The 12,257-nt window shown below is 44.6% G+C and overlaps 1 protein-coding gene across 1 annotated transcript in view; it reads left to right on the top strand.

The window, feature by feature from the left end:
* Positions 1 to 661: 661 nt before the first annotated feature.
* PSMD12 (proteasome 26S subunit, non-ATPase 12) overlaps positions 662 to 12,257 on the top strand; it is a 218,828-nt gene continuing 207,232 nt past the window's right edge. The window contains exon 1 of the mRNA XM_078654325.1: positions 662 to 1,134. Coding sequence (XP_078510451.1) covers positions 1,027 to 1,134 — 108 coding nt within the window. The 5' untranslated portion in view covers positions 662 to 1,026. The remainder of the gene's footprint in view (positions 1,135 to 12,257) is intronic.

Genomic DNA, 12,257 nt, shown 5'->3' with positions numbered 1-12,257 from the left:
AAGGCATACACTTAATTCCATAGGTCATGCATGCCCGTTTTAGAGACCCCCCATTTTTTTCATCCCAGGAAAACCCCTAATGTCAAGGTCTTCCATTTCTGGTGCTTTGCATAAGTTTTAAGATGATCTTAGTTTTTGTTGCTCAAATGGGTGTAATTGCTGCTATTTATATGTTTCCCCTCCTTTTCATTGCTTGATTTTGCGCGCGAGAAAGTGTCCCTCATAGTTGATGAAATGTCACTCATAATTTCACTGAAATTCCTAAAATGTCACACATAGCAATCTGAAACCTTGGCAGCTATGGAGCATTTTTATTGAAAAGTGCTGATCAAACCGAACCATGAAACAGGTCACTTATAAACTATTTTACTAATTGTAAAAACATATAATTTAAAGCTAAACCATGAGTGTTCGTTACCCGGGAACACGGTATAAAATTGGAACAACTGCATTACCTTGTACACAGAAAACTCTTAGACTATAGCTTCGCACCACCATCTAGCGGAGAAATGATTCTCAATGTATAAAACTTGCAACTCCCTAATACTTAAGATCACACGAGAACTGACTCGGTCAGTCGGCTCTGACAACAAACTCACCCAACGAATAAATAATCTCTCGAGCACATACTAGATCATATTTCAACCAATCCAGGAAGAGCAAAGAGTCAAAGACCTATGTTGACGCCGGTATATAACATGTAGGAGCGTCAGACGCCAAAACGGGTCTAGGAGATGTACGCGACCATAAAACTGACCTAAAAACAACAATGGTAGAACGCTGGGGCCGCGCCCCCTATTTTAAAAGGGTGGCAAACGATCTACTATACCCAATATGGCTGCCATAGTTACTCCTTTTGTATCAGGAGTCTAGTGTTTACATTATACTTTTGGGACGTGCTGCGTGCGTCTGACATCACTACGTGACGAGGGTCGTCTGAAGCCGCTGTCTTCTCTTCATACCCGGTTGTGGTCAGTGACATTACTCTGTACTTTCGTGTTGTGTGGATTCGGGCTGGCTGCGGGTATGGCGGCGGAGGAGCCAGAGCGTGCTGATGGCAAGATTGTCAAGATGGAGGTTGATTATAGCAGCACGGTGGATCAGCGGCTGCCCGAGTGCGAGAAACTCGCTAAGGTGAGCTGAGTCATGTCTGGCACTGGTAGGCCACAATGGATCAGCAAAGGTTGGGCGAGTCCTATAGGAAATGTGGTAGAGACGCTCGTCGCAGTCATGGGGCAGACTGCACTTGAGTGAGAGAACGAATGGATTTAAAGGAAGTTTGTGTAGCAAGTGTCTAGAGTACTCCCCATTGACACAATGCATTCTTGTGAAATATCCATCTTTTTAGAGATAGCCACACACTTACAAAGCAATATTCTTCCTTAGACTTAAGGATAGTAAGCAAACTTGTTTCACCACTTTTTTCATTAATTAGATTAGTCTCATATATATTGGTTTTCAATGTTCTTTGCCCTCCAACAGGTGGTGTATCCAGTAACTAGGAAAGGAGAGTCTGGACACGGCGAGAAAAGTTTTTCTCACCTGGATGGGCTCTCTCATACGAATTGGTACAGAGTGTATTCGCCCCTTTGATGTAAAAGTCCCCAACCCCGCTGTGCTGAGCATTTTAATGTGATATTTGGGCTCTTTTGGGTGCTGTGGGTCTTACATGCACAAAGGCGGAGTAACATGTACGTCTTTAGTAATGGGCTCCATGTAGGGTGACCAACGGATGGCTGCAAATTCAGGACAGTGAGTCTAAATATTCAGGACAAAGGTCAAAATTCATGACAAAAATTAAGGATAGAAGGTCAGAATTCAGGACCAAAATTTGTGACAAAAGGTACATTTTACCGACACATCAGAGGAAGTCGCGCAATATTACATACGTAAACAGACAACCAACACAAGTACAAGTCAAAATACGTTTATTTTAGATTGAGAGAACCTTGCACTGCATCTGTTGTGTGCCGGAGTGAAACTTAAATACCTGCGTTTGCATATTGGATGCACCTGGGTAACATTAGCCAAAATGAAACCTCCACCCCCCCCCCAGAGCTTGGCCCCTGGTGAGGTGACAGGAGCCCATAAACAAAAACAGTTTGCCCTTACCTCTGCAGGCGCAGTTGCCGCTGGTTACATTTGAAAGTGATGGGCGTAAAAGTTTGTGCTGAGTGCCCGGTGGCGAGCTCAGCGAGCGAGCCTGAACTTCATTAGGAGAGGTGGTGATGGTGGTGGTGGGGGGTTGGTTCTTTCCTAAGAAAAGTTTGCAAAATGAATGGGCAAATGGTGCCTTTCAAAGAATATTTGAGAAAGCAAGAAGGTTAATAAAGCAATTGTGAAAGTGTGGGTATTAGATCAATAAGGAGATTTGACGTAGGGAACAGCTTATTCAGTATAACCACATAGCTGTTAGCTTGTCTGACATGGCTGCCCATCGCTCGCTGCCCTGGCTCCTCTCGAGCCGCAGCCTCTATCTTCCCTCCTGCCAGGCCCTACTGTTTTTGTGCTCTCCCTTATATCCATCTAGTTCCTAAACAGTCAACCCCTTGTGCTGCCTGTGTTCTCTCGGTTCCAGCACATTGTTTGTGTGCTAGAAGTCTCCTGTGCTATCATTTGACACCTTTACATTGCTCGTATGCTCCCTTTCCGCCTGATGCTCTGTCTGGGCCATCAGCCTCCTGTGCTTATACACAGGCACGCATCCACCTATCCCGGCCATGGGCTCACCATTTGCCGTCTCTCCAGGTCATATCCACCACCAACATCCATGCATTCACCTGTCCACCCACACCAAGTCTGCATGTATCGGTCCAACAATACAACTGCTTCAATCTCCCCACAACTACAGACACCCACAGCATTGAACTGCCTACTCACCCTTCTTTACACAGCCATCAATACACACATTCATCCAGCTGTCGTTTAAATATGACTGTCTGGGCACTTACATGTGTTGTTTGACTGAATGCATATCTAAATACATTTCTCTGTGCGTTTGAGTGTATATGTGCATCTTGGTATTGTCTATTGCATATGGGGAGCTTAGATGTGTTTTTTCTATTCATGCAGTTATACAACCATGTTACTGAAGAATATTCAACACTTTAACCTAAATAAGCCGTACCTATTGGCTTTGCCAGTGTTTATTGGTAGTGTGGCATAAGCAATAATCCCCCCCCCCTTGTGATGTGTGGAGTTTGTAACAAAGCAACCAAACAACAATGCTGTTTAAAAATAAAAATAATTAAAGGAATACATTAATTTTAATGAAATGGGGAAGGAATGGTAAGTGACAAAAATCACAGGGATAATGCTAAAATATACCTACCCACACAACAAGCAAACATGTTGCAGGTTACCAGTATGTTTTCCAGTAGATTCATGAGAAGAGTTGGATATTGCTCCCTGCTGTTGGTACAGGAATTATTCCAAGTAGCACACACACTGGTTTAAGATGTCTCCTGTTCTGGCAGAGTGCCAAGCTTACATCTGAGGAAATCTCCCAGAAGTCATTGTAAGCAAAATCCAACGTGGCACAAGTCCTCATTATCAAGACGGAGCTCTTCACAAGGTTGCCCTCTCCCAAGTACAATGGAATTCCAGTGCCTTCTAGAACTAATCCCAACAGGGCATCCCACAGACAAAAAGCATGTGCAATGCAATAGGTTTCGCATTTACGCAAATTTTAGCTATTCACATTGTAAATAACAATACCTTTTTCTTTTTGTTTTTAAAACGTAAATGTAAGGCATTGTCATTTACCCTGCTAATAGCTTAAACTCGCGTAAATGCGAGACCTATTGCATTGCAAATGCTTGTTATTCATACCTCTGTTCTTCCAGTCGTCCACTGAGCAGTAGTTCCACTACACCCTAACAATGCTGGGCGAGTAGGAGGCACAGCATAAACAGTAGTATATAAAGCTTCTCTGGCCCCTGATTAACTGAAGCCATTAATGGAACCCCTTTACCTTAAAGATGAAAGTGGTATTGCAGTGTCAGCTAACACTCACTGAGCAATGCTGCTGCACACACGATCGATCCGTGAGAAGAGCAGTGAGTGAAAGAGGAGGCCCAGCAAATGCTGTCACTGGCCCATTATCACTCTGTATGTGATAATTAGGCCGACATACAGAATGATAATGGGCCTGATAGCAGTCTGTGCCAAGTCGGGAGGGGCTGCTGATCACAGCAGGAGCGCGAGCTGGCCCCTGCTGTGACATTTACAAGACTCTCAGACTGCTTGCAGGGGGCAGCTGAAATTACAGACAAAAGGCGTCCGTGAAAGAATGCTTCACGGACAACGGACAAGAGGCCCAAATTACGGGCAGCCCGTGAAATTAACGAACGGTTGGTCACCCTAGCTCCATGCTGTTGTTGTGGTACTATTTAAAACAGCGTAAGGGGCTCACCTCGTATTGCTCACGGGCACCTGTTCGTATGGAAAGCCTTATTTCACACAGAGGCTGGAGATGGCGAAATTTAGAAACTGGCAACAAAGGAGGATGTTATCGTTTGAGGGATCTGTGTAAGAAATACACACTTGAATCCTTTAAAACCAGTAGATGGGACTTTGGGCTCCTTAAAGAGGAGAGCTCATGTCCCTAGAGCTTAGCCACTGGATGTCACATCCTGTCATCCAGATGTGAGCAGTTGGGGAACTCGCCTCACTTGATGATTCTTGCAGTAATTTATCTCTAGGGAATATCTAATTTATAGCAGTTGTTCAACTCAGTCGCCTTACCGGGTTCTCTTTTCATAGTTCATAGGAAAGGACTTTTGGGATTACATTTTATGTGAAGCAGTGGGAAGAAAAGCAGATTAATAATCATTTCGGTAGACATTTTCAAGGGAGGAAAATTTCCTCAGGAAATTACACTCCAAACATTTTTAAGTCGATGGCACTTTACATTATTCACCTTGAACTTAATGGTATGTTGCACGACGGGAGTAGGCTGCAGAGGCAGTGCCGGTGAGTGCCAACTTCTTTGGAGTGTCCACGGACTTCAAGGCTGTGGGTGGAACTACTGACTGATATCTGTCAGATAACTGCATAGAACAAGTATTTGCATAGCCAATAGGTCTCGCTTTTGGGACCTTATAAGTATTTAGTTATGCAGCACAATATCCTTGGTGCAACAACATCAACTGTTGCATGGCTAAACACTTATAAGGTCCCAAAAGCAAGACCTATTGGCTATGCCAATGCTTAAATGCTTTGAACATGATGATAAGTGTTAGGACAGAGCGGGGGGGCAAGCACGGTGAGCATTGAACCTGATAAGTCTTAGGACAGAGCGGGGGGCAGGGGGGTAAGCACGGCGAGGATGCGCTGCTCTAGGCTCGACCTAAAAAGTAAGCAAATAACAGAGTGACAATAAAGCAACCAATGGTAATCATGGGGGGTCTATAAGCCATCTGTAAGTTTGTAGTATGTTCACAAAACCTTTTGCCGACAAACATCTAAAAGGTGGCTGGTAGGATAGACCAAAAATGTTTATTCTTTCAGTCAAGAAAGTCCCCATTTGTGATACATCCTAGTAGCTATTGTCTATAAAACGTAAATTTTTTAATATCCATAAAACAACCATATTTAAGTTAAAGACGGATGAACACAGGAGGAGGCCAACTTTGATTTCAATGAAGCAACCGTATTCAAAGCAATGAAGAAACCATCATAAAGTAAACTCAATAGCCACCTTTACGTCATCCAAATGATCAACGTTGAGTCAACTGACCATGTTTAAGCCAGCGAAACGGCTATTTTTCATAAACAACACCACCACCTTTAAGCCATTGAGGACCAACATGGAGTAGATGAAGAGATATTACTGATCCACAAAACAAACGTGCTAGGTCACAATCAATCAATCAATCAATTATATTTTGGAGGTTGCAGAATGATGTGAAACCAAAACCCAGCCTTAAGGTGTCCCAACACTTTTATTTTTTATAATTTAAAGATTTTTATTGCAGATACACAAGGAGCCGATAAACAATCTGTCAGAGATAAGTTATGCATCACAGTTGGTGCTACTCCCTGCCGGGTAATGGATACACGGCCATTCAGCCCACACCCCGGAGGTTGGGCGGCAAGCATGATTAGTGCAGTATATTTACCAAGGTATTACCCAGACGCCAACATTCCATGGGCGTTCCAAGTTTCTGCCTTTTTTTTGATTTTGAAACGGAAAACAACCCCCCCCCCCACCCCCCCAGGTGTCCCAACACTGATGATTATGGTTAGTTTATGTAAAAATCTGGACCACAAGTACCAGTGTACTCTGGGCAGAGGCTGTACCGTTGCAAGGCTATGTGGCGGTAAACATACCTTCAGCACATTGAGCTGGCTGCCGTCGTCTCCCTCTCTTTCAAAAGACATAGCCTCTTCCTTCTATTCTTTCGGCTTATGCCGACCAGTCTCCTCACCCCCGCCTGCTACTTAGAGCTCTGTTTATCGGTAAGCACCACATACGACTACAATTCCTATTAGAACATAACACAGATGACTACACCTTCCAGCATGCCAATTACGACATGAGTCGGTGGTTTAAGAAACAAAAGAAGGGACTAAAACTGCACAATTAGCCCACTCCCCCACTATTTGGAATGGGAAGATTCAATTTAAAACACCGCTCATAAAACGTTTATTTCTAAAAAAAAAGAAAAAAAATATATTATTTTGCATGGTCTCTGAACAGTTAGCAAATTTCTAAAATGTTCGTCATACTTTTTATGTTTTCTATGTGTGATAAATAAAATAGCCTCTGCAGTAGCACATCTTACTTTTGAAACTTTATGTTTAACGTTTCTAAAGTTAACTCCTTTAAAGATTTTCTGTGGTTTTGGCGGCAGTAGTACTTATAAACTGAAATGAACTCTTTCTAAGATGGCAGCCAGACCTTAGCTCGGGTCTCTGTGTACACTATACGTTTCTATGCATATCAGTGTTGCAGGCATTGTGGCTATTGGTGACGATCACCCCAGCTCGGCCAACAATTGGTAGGAGGCCAAAACTCTGATTGGTGGCGGGATGTGCCAGGTTGGGTGGAGTGATTGGGAGAAGGTTCTCACAGCCCGGGCGGCCGCTGGAAAAGAAAGTGAAAGGGTACCTGAGTAGGCATCGTTTATGGCAGCAGGAAGGGGCAGGACAGTGGTGATAACGGCTGCACTGTGGCAAAAGGGGTTGTATAGTGCCAGTACCAACAAGCATTGGCCGCTCGGCCGTAAAAGTAACACTGCGCGGCCGTGAAAGTCATCGCGATGACACGCTCTGTGCAAAGCACACGAGGGATGCGCGCGCACGTTATTGGAGAGGCGGAGCGTGTCGTGCGCGCTTGTTTTTGCGTGTGACCGCAAGCTGGTGGCCGCTTTGGTAGCACTTTGAAAAGGCTAAATGTCTCGCCAGATCAACGCATGCGCTGGCTCAGGCGAGACCTAAAAATGTTCTGAGGCCATTCTTTTACAGCATGATGAGGGTGTTTATCTTCGCACTTCTCTAGGGAAGTCTATCACTTTTACACTGATTGCATTTAAAAAGGGACAATGACCTGGTCCTGATGATAGATATATGGGTTTTCTGCACCAATGTAGGCAGTGGCATTCGACGAGTTATGAGAAATTGGCTTATGGTGTCCTAGACTTGCAGAATAAATTCTGTAACATTTTTCATCCACTGCTTACCTAGGTTAACGGGTTCAGTAAAGAAATATACATAACAAAAAAGTACTACAGAAGTGCATTGTCCTAATATGTGGAGTTTGTGGGCCATTTTAGCTGTTGGTATTTATGGGGCCTGATGGATGACGCAGATGAGGCCAAGCAAGGAATATACAGCAACTGTTAAGCAGTCATAGCGAGTGAACATATTCAAGTGGAATGGGGTCAAATATAAAGACAATTTAGGGATATTTGTGCCAAAGCTGAGTGGGTTCAGAGAGATATTTTAGGGGTTACACCCACCTTTGTATTGGATGTACATTTTTAAATTTCAGTAAAAGCTATTGAACCCTAAAGCGTTTGTTTTTCAAACTGCAACAAAAAAAGCTAGAATTGAGTCCTCGCATCTACTGCATGTCCGATTTTAAGTAAGACTTATATATCAGATTCACCTTACGTGTCCCCCTACAGCCCCTACTGGCGTATTCTCAAGCTTGTAGTATATTCAAGTATCCATATTATAAGTGAGCTGTGGAGTGCTGAACTTAGGACGTTTGGTCACAGTGTTAGGTCACAGACTGTCATTCAAGATACTCCACATTTCTGAGAGAGAATCACGGGGTCCCCACCTGTCACATGGCCTATGAGCTCTGAGTTTTTAAAGTATCGTTTTTTTATTGACCTTTCCAAGACACCATGCTGACATCTGTTGAGCTTGCTTTATAACAACTTCAATTGCATGCTAAACCCTTGATAACAACCCCTTCCCCCACCAGCTCAGTCACAGGCCTGCATGTCGCCCTCTAGTTTTTCATCTATGTGCCTTTCTCATATGGCACCCTAGGCATTTTTCCAGTGATCCATATCTTTCAGCCAGTCTTCCAGAGTGCTCCGAGTTGTAGGAAGTAGGTTTGGGGAAATTTAAATTACACCAGAGGTTTACGCCATTGCACCACTTTGTGTAATTACATACCACTCGCTGTAAAAATGGACAGCAAAACATGCCGTCCAATGCATAAAACAAAAACGTAAGCTGCGGCTGTTCATGTTGCTTAGTTTAAATGCATCGATGCATCACAAATTTACACGAGGACACGTTTTGCGCTACAATATAGAGCAAAATAACAGTTTTGCATTTTGTGTAATTGCACAGTACTTTGCATAAGCATAATTACGCAGAAGCAAACAACGCAACTTTTGCATACCCGTGATAAAAAGTGCGCCCAGCTGCTGAATCATTACATATGTTGGCATCTTGAAATCAGTCTTTCAGTTTTGGTAGTGGGACCCATTTGCCTTAGCTGTGTCCTGACTACCATGCACTTAGCCAGCAGCAATAGGAAAGCAACAATTTTCATAGATGAAGCTGGGAGTTTAGCTACATATCCCAACACTGCAATCAATGTAGATAGTTCCAAAGGCGTGTCAATGATTTTCTATGGAACAAAAAGGTTCTCCAAAGTTACTAATTTACATAACAGGACAAGGAAAAAAACAAGTACTAGAACAAAAACCCACCTCCAAAATCCGCTCTAAAGTAGAGTACATATATAGGCCACACAAAAACATATATCAATTACAAGTGAACTAATTTCAAAATATTACTTATTTTTAGGTCTCGGAACTGCGAACAGATTGCGAAGCAATCTGTCGTTCCGAGACTCTTTTGTAATCATTCTCGCTTTTACGGAGTCAAGGGAGACAGGAGACAAGCGAGGTGCACGCGCAACCTTGGAACTGGGATCAGGTCGCGCGCGCTTCCTGTCTCCCATGGCTCCTGAGAAGCAGACTCACACGCACGCATACACACACATACAGCCCCCCCGCCACGCATACACACACATACAGACTCCCCCCCCCCCCCGCCGCCGCCGTGCATACACACACAGAACCCCCCCCTTACACACACACATCTCCTACCTCGTCTCGGCGTGTTATCGTGCTCCCCGCTCCTCTGGTGCGCGCGCACCACTGGTTTCGATTCCCGCGTCGGCCGGTTTCGAGTCTTCTTTTCCGAATTCCCTCCCTCTCCCTCTACACTTTGTAGGTGCAGCACACACTTGACAAGCAACAGCACCGTCCAATCCTAAAAGCAGCAGTTAGCACGCTAGCCCTACTCCGTCACGTGACCCGGAAGCAGACTGTACCGTTCAGCGCCCAGTGAAAAAGATGTAAACACCGTGCGCGCGCACCCCGTACGACCGTCATCTAGGATCCAGCTGCTTGTTTGGTAAAGAGTGTATGTAAACTTTGCCTTTTCGGGGACAGAAGACATTTTGATACATAAGGAAAGACAAGCGAACTCCTTCCAGTATGGCCACCGACGTTACACGCAGATCTGATGGTATGCTTCCGGGCTAGTGTTTATGACCAACTCTGTTTTGTGACGTCACGTGACAGCAAGTTCTCTGATTGGTTGTGTTCTATTGCTGGTGCGGGTGAAAGGTAGAGGCGTGAGTCTGGGTGTCCGAGTCCAGGATCCTGTAGAGATCATAATAAGGTGATAATCTGGGCTTCCGGGAGCCGCAGGATCCCCAGGATCCCCTGCCATGGCCAGCGTGCATGAGAGCCTCTACTTCAACCCCATGATGACCAACGGGGTGGTGCACGCCAATGTGTTCGGCATCAAGGACTGGGTGACCCCGTATAAGATCTCCGTACTGGTACTTCTAAGCGAGATGAGCCGGTCGGGCCTTGCGCCCCTGCTTGAGAGGAGACGGCTGAACCAGCGGGTACTGCCACTTCTTCAGGTGAGAAACCCTCGAGACCACCGTGGTGGGGGGAGATTGCAGCTTTCATGGCAGCCCATCCCACGTTCAACCAGCCCTTTCTTTTGATTCCACAACATTTTATGTGACAGGACTTCTAGTTTATTGTCTCGGATTTTACACACTGAAAAATACGTCGCAGTATTTTTAAAGTGCAGTTTTTACAAATGCTAATGGGGATAATGAATGTAATTTCATAGATTTCTTGCTTTGGGGGTAACAGATTTCTAGTATTCTTCCTTGTATCTATTAGTTTTTACATAGCTCGGACACCAACCAGTAGGGAGTTAGAGCTCTTTACAAAAAACAGACAATACAATAACAGATTAACAATTCAATTGGTCTAAGTGGTCATCCTGAATGAGTTGTCGGGCTGACAGTGACAGCTGTGCCAATATTTGTTTTGACGTAACTGTTGCCATTCCTTTTCCTTAGCTACACCTTTCCTGCTGCTCAGCCAGGATGAGTGCTGGAGGGCTTTGTGATGTGTGGAATGCTGAATGCTTGGTGATGTCATAAAATGCATGGGTGCCTGGTGATGTGCTGAGTGTCATTTGGAGTGTGCCGGCTGAGCAGCAGGGAGGGCTGCTCGTGTTGGGGGCTATCCGCTATCTACATTCTGTTATCATCTACCATCTTACCTGGAACTTACCTTGTAACTAAGCTTATATAAACCATCTTTAGAATATACTCCTCGGCTAATGGACTAATCTATTACAAAATTTTGGTGACGAATTGTAGTGAGTTTTGCATTCCCTTACAGCGTGACACCAGTGCTGAGCGAAGTTTTAAGGAATTGTATGGATGTTTAAAAATAAAGTCCATTACTCTGGTGCCTGGAACGCATGAGACTTACCTCTTTCAAAATACATGCGTGTGGGAGTCTTGGCATGTGTCAATGGCCCCAGGAGTTTTTCAATGAGCAAACAGTGACCACGCCTAATTCCAGGTTGGGCTAGCGTGCTGTGCATCGTCGTTGGGGGCATGCACGCGCCTGCAGCCACCTGACATGCGTCATGTCTACATGCCACCATCTTTGGAGTCTAAGGGGAAGCCCGTGGCTGCTCTTCACCCGCGCATTGTCCAGCAAGATGCTTAACTCGCTAGGTTGGGCCGGAATCACCATTCCCACAGCACAGTTGAATATGATGAATCTTGTGCTTGGAGCAACCTACGGGAGTCTCCGCACCAGTTTTTCTTGGGACGGTATTGATGGAGAGACTTTTGAATGGGTGAAGGAGCAGCAAGCTTTTGATTGCCGGTGCAAGAAATTGAAATGATTTAGAATCTGGAACGCTTTGAGATTATGCAGCAGCCCTCAGCAATGTGTGATGAGTCAAGGACTTCGGCAGCGTCATTTATCTGGATCCATTTTTGCAGCACCAAGAGGCAAGCTAATGGTGTCATTGTTTTTGTTTTGTTTGTTGTCTGTTTCTCCTGCATGAGATCGCTCATCTGTTGAACTGGGAGTTTTATGGTATTTTCCATACTTATTATTTCAAGCAACTGATGTTTCTGCACTATGGGTTATTATTATTGTCACTATGCGTCTTTTTTTTTATTTCATGCCATTAGCAGTTTCTGTTTATATTTCCTGGTGTACCCTTTTTGGGTGGTGCATGGGGGATACTCTACCTTAAAACACACAAGATGATGGACGGAATGTTTCACAATGGCAAAACATTCACCCCCAGATCTGGGTTTAATCCATCGTTATTTTGCTCACCAAGCCACCCCAGTTCAGACATAGCCATATGCAAATCAGTCTTGACCCTGTGCCTCGAGGGAACAGTCCAGACCGAACTGCCAAGCCATGTCTTCCCTGGAC

The sequence above is a fragment of the Lissotriton helveticus genome, chromosome 7 (genome assembly GCF_964261635.1).
Source record: "Lissotriton helveticus chromosome 7, aLisHel1.1, whole genome shotgun sequence".
Taxonomy (NCBI): Eukaryota; Metazoa; Chordata; class Amphibia; order Caudata; family Salamandridae; genus Lissotriton; species Lissotriton helveticus.
Note: the sequence above shows the minus strand (reverse complement) of the source record. Positions and strands in the feature narration are given on the sequence as shown.